Genomic DNA, 21,546 nt, shown 5'->3' on the forward strand with positions numbered 1-21,546 from the left:
GCCCTTCTACTCTCCTCTGACTTGAGAGGGCCGGTCCTGCCCCTTCTGAGGGGACCAAGTCTTCTCTTCCCCTTCCTAGATCTAGACAGACCAAACCTGGCCCTCTTCTCTGACTCGACCCCTTCTCTTCTGACCTAAGACAACGGGACCACTCCTTTCTCTCCCTCGGCTCTGCTCCCTCCCTCTTTTCTTCCTCTGACCAGAGAGTATTAGACCTGAAGAGATTACAAAGTATCCTAATGAGTTCACAGGCTCATAAGGTTTAGGGCCAGAAGGGACCTGGGAGGTTGCGCCCCTTATTTGGAAGATAAGGAAGGCCCAAGAGAGATAAGTCATTGGACAAGATAACGTAGGAGGAAACAGAATTTGAATTCGGGTCCACCTGATCCCAAATCAAGTGTTCTCATAGTACTAGATCTTTTCTCTCGCTCCACCGGATTCGAGGGACTAGAAATTCCTCTCTTCTCCTGATGGAGGGAACCGGACCCGCTCTTCCTCAGGCCTGAGAGCACTAACCCTTTCCTGTTCTTTCCCGGAAGAAGGGGGAAACTGCAGACTTTTCCCCTGACCCACTTTCCCCAGAGTCCTCCTCCCCTTCTCAAAGCCCACTCGTATCCCCAGTAGTAGACACTCCCTCGGGCAGGGCCTGAGCCCCTGCCTTCCTCCCTACTCCTGGAGTCTGCCCCCCATCCCCACCCCACGCGTAATTCTCGCCTCTTTTCGGCCACAGAGATCCCTGGTCCCTCTTTGCCCTCTCCCGGGGTTCCTCCTTCCCCTGCTCCTGGGGAGAGCCAGCCCCCCGCCCCTCCCAGTCGCTCACAGAGTCCAGCCCCCCGCCCCGCGCGGGGTCCCCGCCTCCTCGGGAGCTCGCTCTCTGGCACACACACGCGCGCACACACGCACAGCCCGGGGTCCAGCCCAGCCCTCCCCAGGTCTCCTCCTCCTGCGGCCGCCAGGGAAACCTTGCACACAGAGACAGACACACTGGGAGACACACACGCACCGGGCCCAGCCAGCCCTCCCCTGGGTCTCCTTCTCCTGGGGCTGCCCGGGAAAGCTGCATACCCGCACACTCCCGGGCAGGGTCCGGCCCGACCCCCTCCTCTTCTCCCCCTTTCCGTCCCCGCTCTCCTGCTGCTGCTGCTACTGCCGTCGCCGCCGCCGCCGGGAGAGGATTCATGTCCCTCCAGCATCATGCAGCCGCCGCCGAGGAAGGTGAGCGAGCCGGCGGGGCTGCGGCTGAGGCCGGGCGGGGGGCGGGAGCACGCGGGGGGCTCCGCAGCTGCTGCGAGCTGCCAAGGAGAAAGACTGCTTCTCCCCGCCCCGGGCGGGATCTGCTCCTCCCGCAGCAGCCCAGGCACTCGCGGCTTCTCTGGGCGCCGCAGCCCGGGATGCGGAGCCGGGGTGCTGGGGGGTGAGGGGACGCTTGTGGGTCTCTCTCCTCGCCCAGCTGCCACCCCAGGCCCCCCGAGGCCCACCTTCCCTCCGCCCTCACCCGCTCCCTCTCTTTGGGAATGAGGTGGAAGCCTGCGCGGTTTGCAGAAGGAGTTGTATGGATGTGTGAGTGTGTGGTGTGTGTGTGTATGTATGTATATGTGTGTGTGTGTGTGTGTGTGTGTGTGTGTGTGTGTGTGTGTGTGTGTGTGTGCGGTGCGCGCCGGGAGAGTGGATTCCGGTTGCAAAGTGCATTCTCGGGCTTGCACAGAGGCACAGCGAGCTTGGGAACCGAGCAAGCCCCTGCAGTTCTGCAGAGCCTGTGCGACTCAGTGTGTGTATTATTGTTTAGTCTGCACCAAGGCTTCGCCCTCCGCTCCCGCCGCCCCCCATTTTGCAGGATTTGGTTGTGTTCTCCGCTCCTCGCCTGGGCCTGGTTTTCCTCTGGGAGCCAGAGGGGAGAAGTTGAAATGGGCACACCCCTTTTCTCCTCACCTTCTCCCCCCCCCCCCGCCCCCTCCCCAGGAAGGTTTATCGAGCTTTCCCAAGTGAGCAGTCGTGGTGGAGTGCAAAGAGCTGGGTCTCAATCTCGCCCTTGACACTAACTCACTAGTAACGTTGTCTTGGAAAAGTCCCTTCCCTTTTCTGGCCCTCAGTTTCCTTCGTCTGTAAAATGAGGGAGTTGTACTAGGTGACCTCTAGTTCCCTGCTAGGAAAATGAGGTGCCACCTTTCCGTATTCCATAAAGCTCCATGTTTCTAAATAGCCCTACCTGCCGTTTGGGCAAGGTGCTTCAGTCTGAGTCCCCCGCTATCGCTAAGATGGGGGTGGGGTGGGGAAGTTGTGTATTCAGCTGAGGTTATGTTTCTAGTGTAGGGCCGGATGAGTGAAGCAATAGGACTGAGTGCCCAGTATAGGAAGAGGGAAGGAGTTGTGTCAGGTTTGTGTACACCACCTTTTCTCCCATCACAAACAACCATCCTTTCACTCTAAGTAACCCCAGGCCACCTTTAGCCTTTTAGAGTGGGACTGTTTATTTTCTGAAGCTAAACATTTGCTTAATGTCAAATTCCACTAGTGTGTTCTTCCTGTTTTATTTCATTTTTATTTAAATCCGGGTTTGTTTAACAGATTCGGCCCTTGTTTTCTGGGAATGTCTGACACACACACAGAGACACACACACACACACACACACACACACACACACACACACACACACACACACACACACACACACACACACACACACACACTCCAATGTAGCTGGGTAATAGCTCTCATAGTGCTAGACAGATTTTTATCCCAACAGCATAGGCTTCAAGTCACTGAAATATTCTGACACCCTCCTCCAACTAAAAACAAACAAACAAGCCCCAGCTCACCAGAAAAAAAACAACACACCGTTTGAAGTAAACTGCTAAAGTTATCAGGATACTAGTTCACTCTCCTTGCTAAATGGTTACCCTTCCCTCTGTGAGTTAGTGTGTATTCTCTTTTATGAGTGAGTGATTGTGATTGTGTGGGCTGTCAATGAGATGAGTGTATCATTCTCAGGATTTTGTTCCATGCAGCCATTATGGAATAATTTATTTAATCGATGCCCATTTCGTGATTGTGTAACTAGAGTTTATTAGAGGTTATATATGTGAGGGAGGACAGCTTCGCTTCATTTCCCCTCCTTCCCCCCTCCCCCACAGCATGGATGGGCATATTTGCTTATGTTTGGAGAAAAAGAAGATAAATTCTTTTAGATAACAATAAGAGAACATGGGTGCCTGGTTGCTCAAATGATGATCCAACTTGCCCAGCTTGATATCTTTTAAATGAGATTGGTCATTTACCCTTTAGTTAAACCAGTATTTTCGCCTGTTTGGCTAGTTTGTTCATAAAACATTTTATTTTATGGAGATGCTAAGATAGACAATTAGTGAACTGGTAGATGGGCATATAATTTTAAAATTTAGTATTTTTTGTTTTGTTCACATTACAGTCGGTCTTATCTTCATCATTTTCTGGTATATTTTAGGTGAAAGTTACACAGGAACTGAAAAATATTCAGGTTGAACAGATGACAAAACTTCAGGCCAAACATCAGGCAGAATGTGATTTACTTGAAGATATGAGGTAAGGTCACAGCAAACACCTTTAAAAATCCTGTAATATCTCCCTTTTAGAAGAACATTTGAGTTACAAAACCCCAGGAACTGATGATGGAATTTCCTCTTGGATTTCCTGCTTTTCGGCTGCTGGAGCTTTGACACAGCTGGAAATTATAACTGAAGCAAGCACAATACAACCCTTTTCTTCTCTCCAGTGGGGGAAGGCTACAGTGTATAAATGCAGTTGTGAAGAAATCAAACGAAAGTCAAGCATCATAACAGTGATTCTAATTTTAAATGGTCTCTCAGCTGAATGCCTGAGATATATGTTTAAAGACAGCTACTCTGTTGTCTTTAATCCTATTAAACTGTTGAATTCTCAAAAATCATTGTACACCAAAGTGGGCACTTTCAGGGATTGCTGATAACTGTCTTTGGAATCAACAGAAAGTAAATGTTGTTAAAAATTATTCACTGGAACTTGATCAAAAAAACCCAGACCTATCTGGCTTCAGATCCTGGAATGCTTAATCCAAGAGGGAAATTGAAAGTGTTAGATGAATTTTATCGTTGAAGATTCCCTATGTTCATGGTCAAGGTAACATTGCAGTTAATGGGATGGATGCCTTGCAACATTGTGGAATTAGATAACTTTAGAGGGAGTGGTGACTGTACCAAAAGAGAGAGTATTTTTTGTATTAATATTTTAGAAACTTTATTAGAAGTCTCAACTGACAGTAGAATAGATGAAGGTTGTGTATTAGTATAAAAAATGAAAAATATTTATATTAAGGGGTTACATGAAAATAGCTGACATTTATGTAGCTCCTTAAAATGTACAAAATACCTTATCTTATTTGATCCATACAGCAATCCTGTGATGTAGATTCTCTAAGTAGTACTATCACCACTTTATAGATGAAGAGATAGAGCCTTGGTGGTGGTGTTAAGGCTATAAAAAGAGGGAGCTAGGTGGTACAGTAAAATTGAAATCAGGAAGACTTGAGTTCATTCTGGTTTCATATACTTACTGGGCAGGTAGTTATTGGCTGGATGACCCTGGGCCTAAATCATTTAACCTCTCAGCTTCAGTTTCCTCTTCTAAGTAGCTGAATTCAGATCTGACTTGAGACGCTTGCTAGCTCTGGGACCCTGGCCAAGTTAACTTAGCCCATTTGCCTCAGTTTCCTCATCTATAAAATGGGGATAATAATAGCATCTACCTTTCAGGGCTGTTGTGAGCATGAAATGAGATAGTGCTTAGAACAGTGCCTGGCACACAATGTAAATGTTTGCTATTATCAAATGAAATAATATTTGTAAACCATTTTGCAAACTTTAAAGCTATATAAATGCTAGCTATTATTACTCTTACTATCATTCTTAGGATTCTCCTCTTCCTACTCCTAGGGGATTGGACTCAAATTGTTTGTAAGTTCCCTTTTACCTCTAACTCTTTGTTCCTATGATGCAATGACTTGCTTGTTGTAACAGGGTAGTAAGTTTTAGAGTTAGCATCTTTTCTGACTTCAAATCCATTACTTTCCCCCCTACCAATCTTTCTAGTCTAACATACTATTTGCTTCCTTCAATAATTGCTTAAACCATAATTAAGAATATGCTTGTATCTTATCAGAATAATTTTTCTTGTAAGGAGAACATTTCCCATGTATTAGTTTAATGTAAACCAGTGTCTGCATTCAAAAAATGATTGACAGGTGACTACTGAATTATTTTCACTAATTGAATAATCTTGTAGTCTGTAGACATTTTCTTTAAAAAGATTGCATTTTTTTTTACATAGCCTCGGTAAGACTGTGCAGATTTTTTGAGATTTCTGATGTATGTCTTGATTGTCAGAAATTAAAACTGTATCATTTAAATGTCTTCCCTAAAACTTAGCATAACAAAATGGTTAGCTTCACCCTACAAAGTAAAGTATTTTTTATTTATACAGTTTTCTCTCCATTCTCATTGGGCAGCTTAATATGCTTTCATATTGCAATTCTTGTTCATTAATTTGAACTGACTTTTGTGGTTTTGAATTTGTCTGGTCAGAGAGTAGATAATTTAGCAAAATAGGTAGAGAAAGTAAATTCAAGTATCTAGAAGGAGTACAGGAATACATAATTAAATCTGAATGTGAAGGTCTCCGGGATAAAGTGTTTCTCTCGGATAAGGTAATGAATGTTAAAGCACTAAATAAACGTGAGAGCCAATGTTAGGTTGCACCCTAATTCGTTTCCCTGCCTCGTGTTTCTTCCTTTTGCTATTTTTTTGCCCTCTACACATTTGTCAAAGTAATGACCCCGATTGCCTCATTTCTTTCCTCAAAGACCTTCAGTGACTCCCTATTACCTGTGGGATAAATTGTAGAGATATTAGCCTGGCATTCAAGGACCTTCCCTTCTTAACTCCAGCCTACCTTTCTAGTCATATTTCACGCTATTCGATTTTATGTACACTCCATGCATGAACAGTTCCTCAATCTTATTTTGCTGTCTCCTGCTTCTGTAGCATTTGTAGATGCCATCCCTCTTGCCTTGAATGAACTTTTTTGATATCTTAGTGAAATCCTTGTATTTTTTCAAGGCTTAGCTTGGTACTACTTCCTCCCATGCCCTCTGACCTCTCAGTGAATTTAGATGTCTTTTCTTGAATCTCTCATACTTGTCACTTAATCATTTAATCTCATTCTACCGTTGATTGTTATCTGTGTATACCTTTCAGTTCTCCCTCTACAATGCAAGCTTCTTGAACGCAGAGGATATAATTTTCATCTTTACCTTCCTAGCACGCCAATAGAGTGTTTCCTGCTTTGGTTTGTATCTGTGATTTCATAGGGGTACAAAACTCACTATGAGTCTCTACTCTTCCTAATGTAATTTAAAATCTTAGTGAGTGGCCTGGGGCTCACAGATATGAAGGGACTTGCCTGGGTCACATAGCTAGGATGTGTCAGGCAGGATTTGAGCCCAGCTCTTGCTGATTCCAAGTCTCTTCACTCCACCACCCTGCTGCCTTATATCCCATTACATTGCTCTTTTATTAACCTATGGTGGTCTCTTCCCATCCAAGAATAAATATGCCTCATCTGGAGTTATTTCACAAATGTTATTGAACTGAATTTAAATACTCATGGTATAATGTATGTGAATACATTTAGAAGTGTTCTCATTTTAAAAGTTCAACTTCCAAAAGTGTGGATGGTATCTGTTCAGTCCGCATTGAACCTTATTTGTCCTAGTCCAATGTACAGTGGACTTTAAAAGTACATTTAAAAGCATGACAGACTTTTTCATCACTGATACATAATACGCTTAGACTGTATTGGTGCTTTAAGGGACTCATTTGGACTTCAGATGGGTTGATATATTCTTTTTAAGTAATTAAAATTATCTCCCTGTCACTGTGTTGTTGTGAACTGTATAACTGTATTTCTTGCTTGCTGAGATCTGAGTTAAGATTCCTTATTCTGTCACCGTTGCTGTAGAAGAGCAAATTTAATGTGGTTTTTGAAGAGTCAGTGGTGGAGGTGGAAAGATCTGACTTGGGTTTGACAGCCAGGAGAAAGATATTTCCCCTTTTTGAGCCTTCACTTTTTTATCTCTGAAAGGAGCATACTGATACTTGCATTGCCTACTTCATAGCATTTTTAGAAGGAAAGCACTGTGTAGACCTGAAAGTACAATAAAAATTTGGATTCCAATTTTAACCACAGACATTTTTTGTGACTTAAGTCAACAAATGAGGAAGGTGGAAATTGCCAAAGGAGGAAGCCTGGAACCTCTGGTCTTAGCATTTTAGACAGTGGACATATTATTTCCACTTTAGAGATGGTGAGACTGAGGCATAGAGACTTTTTCAGGGTCAGAGATTTTAATAGTAGGAGAGCTAGGGGTTTGAACATAAACCTCTAGACTCTAAATCTGTTAGTCTTCCTGCCATAGCCACAATTGCCTTCATTGTATCATGTGGCAATAGAAATATTAGTATCCTAGAGCTGAGGGAACTGAGGCTCAAAATTTGGTGATATGCTCATCACAGTCACATGGCTAGTGGGTACTGGATTATCACCCAACTCCAAGTTCAGTGTTCTATGTACTATGCTAACTTTCATTTGAAAAAAATAGTAAAATATGGGACAGAGCCAAGATGGCTGAGTAGAAAGACACACATACGCAAGGTCTTCCCGCACAGCCCGTAAAATACCTGTAGAGAGGGACTCTCAACAAATTTTGGAGCAGCAGAAGTGGAGAACAACAGAGTAGAGGAGATTTCCAGCCCAGGGTGACCTGAAGGGCCCACAGAAAACCTGGGTTGCACTGGCCGTGGAGCGGAGCCCAACCCAGCCTTGGGGGGCGGAATCTCCAGTCGCAGAATCCCCAGTTCCAGTAGCAGCGGTTCCCAGATCCCTCAACCCACAGGCGTAAAAGGTCAGTGACAAGGTTTTTTCAGCTGTCCAGGAAGGGAGAAGGGCCTTCCCATACCTCTGGCAGCAGGCAGTGGCCACAGAGATGGACTGCTCCATTGTTGGAGTGTAAAAACCCCTGGGGGCACTGAAGAGCTGAGCCTTACCTCAGCCCTTCGTGGAGGGGCTGGGCAGGCTGGTCATTGTCTCACACTGAATGGTGGCCCTGCCCATCCAGCTTATCTGAAAATCAGCCCCCAGTGCTGACTTGGTAGAACTGGAGGCCAGGTGGCTGTGGAGAGGTAACTGCTAAGGTTATAGACACAAAAATCCCTCTCTACGTCCAGACCAATACACACTTGATCGTGCCACCTTGGAGGAACTGAGATTTCACAGATTCCCAGAGTATATCCTACTCTTGACAAAGGACCCAAAAGTCAAGTAACTGGTTGGGAAAAATGCCCAAAAAAGGGGAAAAAAATAAGACTATAGAAAGTTACTTTCTTGGTGAACAGATATCTTCTCCTATCCTTTCGGATGAGAAAGAACAATGCTTACCATCAGGGAAAGACATAAAAGTCAAGGCATCTATATCCCAAACATCCAAACTAAATATTCAGTGGGCTCAAGCCATTGAAGAGCTCAAAAAGGATTTTGAAGATCAAGTAAGAGAGGTGGAGGAAAAATTGGTAGGAGAAATGAGAGAGATGCAAGAAAAGCATGAAAAGCAGGCCAACACCTTGCTAAGGAGACCCAAAAAAATGCTGAAGAAAATAACACCTTTAAAAATAGGCTAACTCAATTGGCAAAAGAGGTCCAAAAAGCCAATGAAGAGAAGAATGCTGTAAAAAGCAGAATTAGCCAAATGGAAAAGGAGGTCCAAGAACTCACTGAAGAAAATAGTTCTTTAAAAATTAGAATGGAACAGATGGAGGCTGATGACTATGAGAAACCAAGAAATCACAAAACAAAACCAAAAGAATGAAAAAATGTAACATAATGTGAAATATCTCATTGAAATAGATCCAGGAGAGACAATTTAAAAATTATGGGACTACCTGAAAACCTTGATCAAAAAAAGAGCCTAGACATCATCTTTCATGAAATTATGAAGGAAAACTGCCCTGATATTCTAGAACCAGGGGGCACAATAAATATCGAAAGAATCTACCAATTACCTCCTGAAAGAGATCCAAAAAGAGAAATTCCTAGGAACGTTGTGGCCAAATTCCAGAGTTCCCTGGTCAAGGAGAAAATATTGCAAGCAGCTAGAAAGAAACAATTCAGGTATTGTGGAAATACAATCAGCATACACAAGATCTAGCAGCTTCTACGTTAAGGGATCGAAGGGTGTGGAATATGATATTCTAGAAGTCAAAGGAACTAGGACTAAAACCAAGAATCACCTACCCAGCAAAAGTGAGTATAATACTTCAGGGGAAAAATTGGTCTTTCAATGAAATAGAGGACTTTCAAGCATTCTTGATGAAAAGACCAGAGCTGAAAAGAAAATTTGACTTTCAAACACAAGAATGAAGAGAAGCATGAAAAGGTAAACAACAAAGAGAAGTCATAAGGGACTTACTAAAGTTGAACTGTTTACATTCCTACATGGAAAGACAATAGTTGTAACTCTTGAAACTTTTTTCAGTATCTGGGTAGTTGGTGGGATTACACACACACACACACACATAGAGCACAGGGTGAATTGAATAGGATGGGATCATATCTTAAAACAATGAAATTAAGCAGTGAGAGAGATATATTGGGAGGAAAAAGGGAGAAATGGAATGGGACAAATTATCTCTCATAAAAGAGGCAAGTAAAAGACTTTTCAGTGGAGGGGAGGTGAGAGAAAAAACATGAAGTTTACTCTCATCACATTCGACTAAAGGAAGGAATAAAATGCACACTCATTTTGGTATGAAAACCTATCTTATAATACAGGAAAGTGGAGGAGAAGGCGATAAGCATGGTAGGGGGGATGATGGAAGGGAGGACAGTGAGAGGAGGGAGCACTCTTGGGGAGGGACAGGATCCAAAGAGAGAATAGAAGCAATGGGGGGCAGGAGAGGATGGAGGGAAATATAGTTAGTCTTACACAACACAGCTATTATGGAAGTCATTTGCAAAACTACACAGATATGGCCTATATTGTATTGCTTGCCTTCCCAAAGGGAATGGGTGGGGAGGGAGGGATGAAGAGAAGTTGGAACTCAGAAGTTTTAGGAACAACTGTTGGTATTGTTCTTGCAACTAGGAAATAAGAAATACAGGTAATGGGGTATAGAAAGTTATCTTGCCCTACAGGAGAAAAGAGAAGATGGGGATAAGGGAAGGGAGGGATGTTAGAAGAGAGGGCAGATTGGTAATAGGGGCAATTAGAATGCTTGGCGTTTTGGGGGTGGGGGAGGGGAGAAAATTTGGAACCCAACATTTTGTGGAAATGAATGTTGAAAAGTTAAATAAATTAAAAATATATATACAAAAAAGGAAAAAAATAATAAAATAGATATTAAAATTATTTTCACATAGATCATTTGCCTTTCTATAAAATGGGCTTCCCACTTACCCACAGTTTTAAGTTGAAGTTGAAGATTTGCTTAAAGTCACATGAGGAAAAGACAACCAAACGCATTAATAAGGAAACTCATCAGTAAAGATCTCATTGTTTTGAAATATGAGATAAACCTGGTGATCACAAACTTTCTGAACTTGAAATGGGATAATTGTGCATTGAATCAGCCCATTTTTGAACCCTCCTCTTTTTTTTTTTTCATATTCTTGTCCTGGAGTTCTGAGCAAGGAGATTGACTGCCCTTCACCTTTCCCTCTCTAACACAGTAATTTGGAGGTGAAGTTGAGGACAAGGATTAGGGAGTGGAATAAGAGGGACAAAAGAATGATCATTTTGCAGAGAAGAAACTTTTAAAAAATAAATTTACTGATATCTTTTGTTTTTATATCACCTACATTTACCACTGTAAATTTCTCCCACCCTTTTGCACAGGATCATCCCTTATAATAAAAAAAGAAAGTCAGAGGAAGAAAAAAGTTCAGCAAAACTAACCAACATGTAGAAGATGTTTTTGATGTTCATGTTCATTGTTTTTACAACCATAGTCTCCTCCTCAACTCCACAAAGAACTGGGGAAAATGGGCTTATATTTATTCTTTGAGGCTAAGCTTAGACATCAGAATTTCACTCCCCTCAGTTTCAAGTGTTTTGTTGATATTTTTTCCATTTCAATTATTGTAGTCATGTATATTTTTTTCCTGGTTTCCGTTACTTTACTTTGTATCAGTTCATATAAATCTTTCCATGTGTTCATCATACTCATTGCTATTTACAGCACAGTAATAGTGCATTACAGATACCACAGTTTGTTTAGTTATTCACCAATCAGTGAGCATCTACAGTACCTTGTTTCTAGCTCTTTGCTACTACAAAAAGTGCTCCTATAAATATTTTGGTGTAATGACCTTTCCTTTTGTCATTAGCCTTCTAGAGGTATGTGCCTAGCAATAGAATCTCTGGATCAAAGGTTATGGACATTTTAGTATTTTGCAATGCTTTCCAGAATTGTTAATACCAGTTCACAAGTCCTACTAGCTTTAGCATGCCTCTCTTTCTACCATCCCTCTCACGTTGACTATTATCTTCTATCATTTTCTGAGTCTCTAGGTGTTTAATGAAAACTTAGAGATGTTTTGATTGGTTTCCCATATTATTAGTGATTTGGAATATTCTTTCTCATGGTTGTTAATTTGTAATTCTTTAGAGAAGTGTTTGTTTTTATCCTGTGACCACTTTCTGTTTTGGAATGCCTTATGGTTATGTTTCTGTTTATATATTTTGGAAATCTGAACCTTATCAGATGTATTTGATACCAAGATTTTTTTTTCCTCTGGTCAACTGCTTCTCACTGATTTCTATTTGTGTTAATCTTATTTGTGTTAATCTTATTACTGCAAAAGCTTTTCAATTTCATGTCATGAAAATTCTTTTCTTTTTTGTAATTGTCTCTGCTGCTTCCTGGATCTAGCAGGAAACTTTTGAGTGATGGGTTTCCTGTCCATTTTTGACCTTCAGATTTTTGACCTCATGTGCTCTTTGTTTTCTATGGTTGCTGTATTAAGAAGAAGTGAATGTATACAGCATTTATTAAGCCCTTAATATGTGCAAAACACTGTGATAAGTGCTGGGGATACAGATGGAGAAGTAAAACAGTCTGTACTCTCATTTTAATGACAAAGTCCAGTTTTCCACTAGGCTATAGAAATGTTGCAGTCAGTGGCTGTGTATTGACTACTGAGTCCATCCCAATTCATGTACACAGTATCTATTATTGGGTCATCATGTAAAGAAGGAAAGGCTCTTTAATCGGGCTCTTCATTTTATAGATAAGGAAAAAGGCTCAAAAATGTTAAATGACTTGCCCAAAGTAACATAAGTAATAAATGGCAGAATCAGAATTGAAATCTAGGTCAACTGCATCCTAGGCCTCCTTATTTTAAACATATATGTACAGTCTTCTCTTTGTCATTGGATATTTCTGCATGGTGCTGAGCAGGTTTAGGGAGAGGTAGTACAGACTGACCTTTGCAAAGGAACATGCAAGTCAAGACTACTGAAGAAAGGCCCCTAATGACTAGAAATTTTTAATAAATACAAGGTATTTTTTGAAGTGCTGAAGTTCAATATTGTGGCCAGTTAAAGGAGGAGGAGGAAGAGGAGCAGGGGAAAGGAGAACTATTCTTCCATTAATATAGCCTTAGATAATATAAACTTTTTTGATGTCTTTATCATACTCATCAAATTCATAGTTTGCTAAACTTCGAGATATTTTATATGTAAAGTTTTATCTTCCATGTCTCCACCATCTCATACTTTTTAATGTATGTTTTCCCACACGTGTGGGACTTTCCATTTTTCACTAGTTTAAGCTTTGAATGTAGCCCATTAATTTAATCTGTCAAGGCCTTTTCGGATCCTGATGCTGCTGTCCCGTGTGTTGACTAGTCTTCCCAACTTCATGTCAATTGTAATTTGACAAACATGCCATTTTAGCTGAATCATCAACTGCTGAATAAATTGAGAGTTAATTATGCAGATATCCCTGTGCTTGCCCCCGAGATAGTCTGTCCTTCACACCACTGCTAGAATAATCTTAGACATAGAACTGGTCATATGATTCGTCTACTGAAAAATCTTCAGTGGCTCCCTAGAGTGAGTGCTTATTGAATCAAGTTGAGAGTTTTTTCCCTGGTATTCAAGGCTTCCTACAATCTGGTGCTACCCAGCTTTTCCAAATTTAGTCTCCTGTTACTCCTTTCCATTCACTCTGTGTCCCATCTGAACTGAACTCCTTTGGATTCACTGAGCATGTGCACTCTTGCCTTCATGCCTTTGTTCATTATTGCTCCTTATGCCTGGATTACTCTCCCTCCCCTCTTGACCTTTTATACCTACTTGAAAGACCAACTCAAATGTCCTTCTCCCTGGAGCCTTTATTTGATCTTCTAGCAGTTAGTAATGACCCTCTTTCCATTCCTACAACCTCACTTTGTGAGAACCTCTCCAATACATTGATATTTTATAGTTTTGTTTCTGTTGTATTCTGCTACTAGACTATAATCTCTGGGAGAGACCGTGTCTCATCTAAACTCTATCTCTTCAATGTTAGGCATTGAATTTTACGTACTATTGCTGCTCAAATGTTGAATGAATGAATACTTTAAGAGAGAATCGATGACAATAACTTCAATATGTGTGGCTTCTTCCTATCCAGTATCACCTCATTTGGTCCTTAAAGCATCCCTGTGATATAGGCAAGACTGGGATTACTCACATTTTAGAGTTTGATCCTAAGGCCCTCCAGATAGACCAATAAGATAGTTCAGCAGACGTGGGTTTCAATCTGAACTTTTCTCTCTCTCCTATATTTTTGACCTGGAGCCAGCAATTTAACTTCTCTTGGCCTCTTTTTCCTTCTTTGTCAAGTGAACAGGACTGAATGACCTTTAAGAGTTCTTTGCAGCTTTTAAATCTTAGAATATGACTTCCCCAGAGGCTTTTTGCTAGTGAGGAACAGAGTTAGATTCTACTCAAATTCCCTAACTCCTACCTCATTGCCTTTAACCTGTGAAGGCCTGTGTGAAGATTTAGGATAATATGATCTTTTCCCCATGATGCTCTCAGGACTTCAGTTTGAATTATGGGAGAATGACAGTCATTTTGTTAATATCTTTTAGGAGGCCTGACTTAGCATGAGTTATATTGTCATTCTAAGACGGACTTTTAAAAAAATTTCTTTTTTTATTGTGAACTTGTTAAACCTCAGTAAATTTGAATATTTCATGAAAAATGTGAAAAACAACAGAAAAAAGAATTGGTCTGAAACCATGAATCTCTATCATGGATAGCGTGATTTTTTAATACACACATTGCATTTAACATGATAGCTCTAACACTGCCCATTTATCTGTGACACCTTCTGAACTTCCTTCTGCTTTCTTTTATTTAAAAAAATATTTCATTGTTGCTTTTTTTGGCCTCACTATTATTCTTTTCCATATTACCCTTTTACTGTTCCCTCCCAAACAGTTGTTTGTAATTGTAACAAGTAGATGTTATCAGCAGATTGACACTGTCTGAAAGGTGTATAAGCCTATACCTCTAGGCTCTTACCATCATGCCAAGAGGTGCAAAGCATGACTCGTCATCAGTCTTTGGGGTCCTTACTGGTCATGACATGCATCTGAGGTCTTGTATCTCATTATGACTCTAACATTGTAGTCGTATACATTTTTCTTCTGGCTGTGGTCACCCTATGTCAGTTCATAGAAGTCTTCCCAGGTTCCTCTGAATCTGTCCCTTTTGTCATTTCTTATAGCATGATATTTCGTTGCATTTGTATATGATAATTTGTTTAGCCATTTCCTAGCTGACAAACACCCACTTTGTTCCTAGTGCTTTACTATAATAAGAAGTGTTGCTATCAGTATTTTTGTATGTATGAGTCCTTTTGGACTTTCTTGATCTCTTTGGTGTATATGCATAGTAATGTGGTATCATTGGATCAAAGATTATATATATGTGCAGTTTAGGGACTTTTGGGTATAGTTCTGCATTGCTTTCCTCAATGGCTTGAGCACAGTTCCGGTGTGCCCACACCCCCTCCAACAATTTTCATTTTCCCTTTCTTGCCATCTCTGCCAGTATGATGGGTGTGAAGTGGAACCCCAGAGTAGTTTTAATTTTCATTACTCTTACTACAAGTGATGTGGAGCATTTTTTTCTCATCATCATTGATAGCTTAGTTTGTGTTTCTTTTGAGGATTGCCGCTTCATAGCCTTTGGCCATTTATGTTTTAGGGCATGATTAAAATGGATTCATCATCAATCCATTCTTATTTTGGGAACTTAGCAGAATAGCTCATTCTTCTCTCTTTAGTTCTACTTCTACGTGCTTTAATTTGACATTGCCTGTCAAGACTGAGGTCAGGACTAACCTGCTGCATCTTGGTTTATACTTGTTTTTAGTTTATATGGGTGTAGCACTCCTTAGAGTTGTTCAGCTGTGCTTTATTTGAACCTTCCTTCTGATCTCCTTGGCACATCTGTGTACAGTTGTCCTCCACGTGTTTTCTGTTTTGTAAGCTCTGCAGTAAGCTCAATTCACAAGAAAAATGTTATTTCTAGCATTATGAAAAATGTTACCATGTCCACTGCTGCACAGAATATTTTTCCTGCTTTTTTTTCTCTAGTTCTTTTCTTCTGCCATCATACGAGGCAGAGAGAAAATTTGAAATTGCAGGTTATGCCTTGTACCTCTCTCCTTGCCAGAAACAGTATCCCAGTGCAGTAGAGGCAAGGACATTAGCCATCACAATAATATTGTCACTTCACAATCCTGAGAACACAGAAGACAGAATAGGCTTATGTTAGTAGCTAATTAAATGACATTTTTTACTTTCAATAAAGTCACATTTCTCATGAGTATAGATCATGTTCTAGTTTATTGCTTTCCAAGCTCATTTGACCCTTGAAGTCTCTCTGAGTTGGAAATATTCTGACAACCTATACAATCTGGTTTGGGAAGTTAGATGTGGAATGAAAGGGAGCTAGGGACCGTTCAGAACAAAAGAGAGGCAATTAAACTCATTTGCTCAAAAATTGTTTCATGTGATGTACCTACAGTTGCTTACTTTTTAAGGAGACAATATTGTTGAAATTGTTTGGCACAATCTCTGTTCCTATTGACTGGAACAGCAGGGTTATCATGAAATGCCATTGGTAAGCCTTACTCTAACCTGTTACAGACACCCGCTTAACCTGACCAGATTTGTGAGTGTTCTGCATGTATGATCCAGAATGAGTGCAAGGTTCCTGAGGCAGGATTTAGCCCAACTTCTGCTGGTGTGTACTGGTCTGGTGGTACAAATGAGCCCTACTGGTATCATTTTTCTCGGTCGTCTTCGGCAATGATGGATGAACACACACGCAAATACTAGTATCATAGAGAGCAGGTTGTGCTCTCTGAGATGAGGGAAAAGAACTGGGCTGTGATCTGACTGCCTCGCCTTCTCAATGTGACCATGGTTGTAGTGGGGAGGAGGTCATGGGGAAGTGGGAGCTCTGGGATTCAGATTTTTATTTCTTTCCTTCTTGCCCTTTCAAAAAACCTGAAACATGGCCATGTGGAAATAGGCAGGCCTTCAAAACCTTAAGGATTTTCTGGCCTGGCCTGAGACCTAATTCCTATTTATAAAACTACTTTTATAGGGAGATGTTTTGAGTATTCCTTAAATTGTTTAACAGGCAAATGAATAAGCAATAGATCTGTCAGCCTGCGTAGGCTCTGTACTTTTCAGCCTTATAAACTTAGTAGTTATATGAGGTTTTTTTTTTTAAATCAGGTCTCTATCTTAACTAAGGAAGAACCTTACTATTTTGTATATGTTTAAAATATGTATGATTTGATATCATAATCACAACTTATATAACCTTTTTGATGTATCTGCTAAGGGTGTGCTGGTAAATGTTTAATTTTGCAAAAAATATACACATGCCACACTTTTCAGTTTAGTTTGCATTATTAACATTTAAAAATATATTTTCTTAAGTCTAGACAATCAATAAAACAATAAATCAAGCTCTGATTGTAGCATTTGCCAATTTCCTATGTGTGAATGCTTACCCTGAAAATTTAGCCATCCCCTGAGCTGGTGTGAGCTGAAGTTAGCAGATTGCAGAATTTGATTTCAGGAAAAAAGATAATTCTTCAGTTCCTATCTATGTAGAACATCTTAAAAAATCATAAAGGATGAATTTGTAGAAAACTACCTTTGAGTTGAAAAATTCTAGATAATATATCAAAAGTCATATCCATTGTGGAATATATGTCATATATGTATTTTTACATATATATTTACACATATATATGTGTATGTATATATGGAAAATATTAATGCTTTTAAATTAAAGTCTGTGAGGTGCTGCAAAATTCACCATGTAGTCACATCTATAATTAGACTATCTTTTAATATGATATTCTTACTCCTAAAGGTATTAAATCTTTGGTAATGTTTGGACTTGAGCTAAGAACTGTTTGAGGAAAGAATGAGATGGGCTGAATTTATCTTGCCTGCCACGTGCAGAAATTGAGATTTGCCAAAACTGTTGTGCACGTGCAGTGTCATGGTAAACATTTCAACAATGTGTATAGTTTAGAACCACATCATCTGTATGGTGCACTATCTTAATAGTGCCTAGTATGTTTCTTCACCTCTAGTCTATCCCCATGACAGTCAGTCTTTCTCAGTGTTTCTCAAGTGGAAAGAGAAGGGAGAGGAATAAATACCTAGCATCTGCTCTTTGCCAGGCACTGGGCTAAATGCTTTACACATATCTCATTTGATTTTCACATCAGCACTATGAAGTGAGCGTTGTTATTATCCTCATTTTACAGTTGGGCATACTGAGGTAGACAGTTTATGTGACTTGTCCAGGGTCACACAGCTACTAATTTAGCTTAATTTGAACTCAGATCTTCCTTGACTCCAGGCTCAGCATTCTATGCATTGCTATCTAGTAATCTTCCTAATACATCATTCTGACAAATGTTAAACTAGAAGGCCTTTTTTAGTGGAGACATTCAAGCAGAGACTGGATGTCTGTATGTTAGAAATGCTCTGTGGAATTTCCTTCTGCACCTGAGAGTAGATGATTCTACAGTTTTCTTCTTAATGGGTAGCCTTGTGGCTTCAGATCAGAGCGTAGTCAGAGAGGTCCCTGTCATTTTTAGTTCCACCTTTGTTTATGTTATAAAAAATAGTGGTTAGATTCTTAAGTTAGTCTATGATCATTTGTAACATTGATTCTGTGGGGTAAATGCCCTAAATGCCAAAGAACCCTATTACTATCCTTATTTTACTGATGAAGACACTGAGATTTAGAGAGGATGAGTGGACTTGCCGGTGGTCACAGTTATTTAACATAGGAGCTGAGATTCAAACCCATATTGTGACTTGTGTCCATGTTCTTTCGGCCATACTCTGCTTATAAAAATCACTGCAAATTAGAGTGATTTGGGGTTAAGGCTGGTCTTTAAGAAGAAAAAAATCACTTTGACTCTCCTTGATTGGCCAACAGTAGATCCCAGGCCAAGCCCCTTTTCTCATTGTTTGGGCTCTGATAGACTGAGATTGAATATAAATAACAATTGTTTCTGTTTTGGCCAGAAATTCAGAGGGTCTTACTCTCCCAGATTTTTTTTTTTGACTAAGTAAGGAGGCCATTCTCTTCCTCATTGCTTATTACGTCTTAATCACTGAATGGGCGTTGCTTCAGTCAAACTGAGACCTGTTACAAAGATCTTTGCTTGAGTCCCCTCACTGCATCCTGGGCCACCTCCAGTTGACCTGATCTATACCTGACCACCAGACCCAGAGATTCCGGAGGAGAAAGTGAGGCTGGTGACTTTGCACAGCCCTCCCTCACTTAATTTAATTCACTTGTATGTCATTCCTCTTCAAGAAAAAAGGACAGACAACAACAGCTCATTGAGGAGAGGAGCCATGGCAGTTCCATTTCCTGCCCGAAGAGGGTAAAGGAAAGCAATTCAAGGTTTTGTCCAAAAAGTGAGATTTTAAATGATGGGAGAGAAATGGCTTGTTAGGGTGAAAGGAAAAATCTTTCTCAGTACAAAACACTGCTTCAGAAAAAGCCTAAAGGCAGAATTGAGATGAGAAGAGGAGGGAGTTTAGAATAAGATATTGGAGATAAATGGAGAGACTGAGACTGAAATAAGTAGGAATATGTAAAGAAAATCTGGGAGCCTGATTGAGGTATCACAGCAAGAGTATTTCAAGGTCGGAAGGAGGACTGAGAATTCACTTGGTAAAGCATGCCCCTAGCACTTCTCTTATATGCCACGAAGAAATAAAAATATTGTTTTCTATTCTGCTCTTCTACTGTGGCCTAAAGGGAAACTGTAATTTGGGATGTCTGTGGTTGACAGTTAGAATCCTTGGGTGGAATCTTACCAGTCAGAAACAACAGAGTATTACTGCAGTATTTCATTGAATCATAGATTAATAGCTGAAAGGGACTTTCAGAGTCATCTGTGTTGTCGAACTCAAATAGAGATGGAGGCCATGAATTCAGGGATTCCTAATTGGTTCATAAGGATCCCTGCAGGCAGCATGCCTGATTTATTTTTAAGATGTAATATTATCTATGTTTTGCTGTGTTTTTATTGATTTTCTTAGATATTTCCCAATTACATTTTAATCTGGATTGATCTGCTAAGTGTTTGACACTTCTGATCTGGTCCAACCCCGTCATTTTGCAGGTGAGGTAAAATATGTCCTTAGACATTGTGATTTGCCCAGAATTATACTGGTAATGAGCATAAGAACTGGGATTTCAACCCAGCTTCTTTAGCTTAAATTCTAGAACTCTCTCTACAGTACTGTGCTTCTTATTCCAGACAAGTTTCTTACCCTTCTTCAAGATGGTAATGATTATGTCCTTTGAAATCAAATGGCATTTCCCCAGTGTTCTAAAAATGCAGGTGTCTAGTCAGCCTGTTCCCATTGAAGATCTTGACAGGAACATATCCAGAAAGGTTTTTTTTTGTTTGTTTGTTTTTTTCCCTTACTAACTTTCTTGGAAGAAGGAGACAGTTATCTTTTCCTCTGCACAGAATAACCTGACTTCATGAATTTATTTGTAGACTTGAGAATAGAGCATTTTTAGTCACATGTTAGCACTCTGGAATATAGTGTCTTATTTCTAGACTTACTACTCACAGGGAATGCAAGATAGAAGATGTGAGAGCCAACATTTCAGCAAATTTGTCAGTCATCCTGATGGGAGAGGGACTGAGTAGAAGTGTATCTATAATCCGAGTTTTCAGGGAAATATTTCAGGTTTTCTACTCAGTATTATAGACTAACAGGGGTAGGGACTAGAATCTCAAATTTAAAAGTGAATTCCTAGGTCATCTAGTCCAGTCTACTTTTGAGCAAGTTTTCCCTTGGCAGCATCCCTGACAAATTATTATCCATCCTCCTCTCAAAGATTCCCATTCTGGGGAATGCTCTGAAGCAGCTTGTTCTACTTTTGGATAGTTCGGTTAGGAACTTTTCCTAATGTTGTGTCTGAGTTTTCCTCTCCCCATGGTCCTTAGTCCTGGGACCACAGGAAATGTATCTAGCCTCTTTCCCACGTGACAGCTTTACTGACACTTGAAGCTAGCAATTTTGTGCCTTCTAAGCCAAAACTTGGGTTGAAGTTGCCTTCATTCAGGGTAAGATCAGGGAATTGTGTGCTGAGGAACTGATGCAGGCAGGGTTTGTGAGTACACTAGAGTTAAACATTTTCCTCCAGACACAGTGAATAGAAAGGTTTTTGGGAGACCAATTCATAACATTTAATTTTGAACTTAATATTGCAAATAGGTTGGTGATTTGATAAAATGAAGTTAATAAAACCAGGTCATTTTGAGTAGAATCATGAATGAAGTTTTATGTTTAATGTCTGAAATGAAAACAACCGAAAACTTCTTAAAAAAGCTTTTGAGAATAAGCCTGCTTTACTACACCAGTTTTTTTCAGTCTCTAGAACATATGAAATGTAAAAAGCAATTATAATTTAAAAAATTAAATTTATTGATACATTTTGACATTAGTCATTTCCCAGTAAGCAGCTATTTCATAGTACCTTCTTGTAAAAATGTTAAGCATTCCCTAAGAGTGGTAGTACATGTAATTTTGCATTTTTGTAGCATATCATTTGTTTAACAGAAACAAAAAGGTTGACTGATCCAATTTGAAGGACTAATGATGAAAAATGCTGACCATCCCCAAAGAACTGATGGAGTCTGACTGCAGATCACAGTATACTTTTTTACTTTCTTTTTCTTTTTTTGTCTGTGTTTTCTTCTATAACATGGTTAAGATGGAAATATGTTTGCATGTTTTCACATGTATAATATATATTAAATTGCTTGCCTTGTTGAGGAGGGGAAGGGAAGGAAGAAGAGAGAAAATTTGGGACTCAAAATTTTGAAAAGTGAATGTTAAAAACATTT

General features: G+C 40.2%; 1 protein-coding gene across 1 annotated transcript in view; it reads left to right on the forward strand.

Annotated features, from left to right (window-relative positions):
- The first annotated feature begins 643 nt into the window (after window positions 1-643).
- Window positions 644-21,546, forward strand: part of FCHSD2 (FCH and double SH3 domains 2) — a 346,602-nt gene continuing 325,699 nt past the window's right edge. The window contains exons 1-2 of the mRNA XM_072610940.1: window positions 644-1,215; window positions 3,462-3,559. Coding sequence (XP_072467041.1) covers window positions 1,195-1,215; window positions 3,462-3,559 — 119 coding nt within the window. The 5' untranslated portion in view covers window positions 644-1,194. The remainder of the gene's footprint in view (window positions 1,216-3,461; window positions 3,560-21,546) is intronic.

The sequence above is a fragment of the Notamacropus eugenii genome, chromosome 5 (genome assembly GCF_028372415.1).
Source record: "Notamacropus eugenii isolate mMacEug1 chromosome 5, mMacEug1.pri_v2, whole genome shotgun sequence".
Classification (NCBI taxonomy): Eukaryota; Metazoa; Chordata; class Mammalia; order Diprotodontia; family Macropodidae; genus Notamacropus; species Notamacropus eugenii.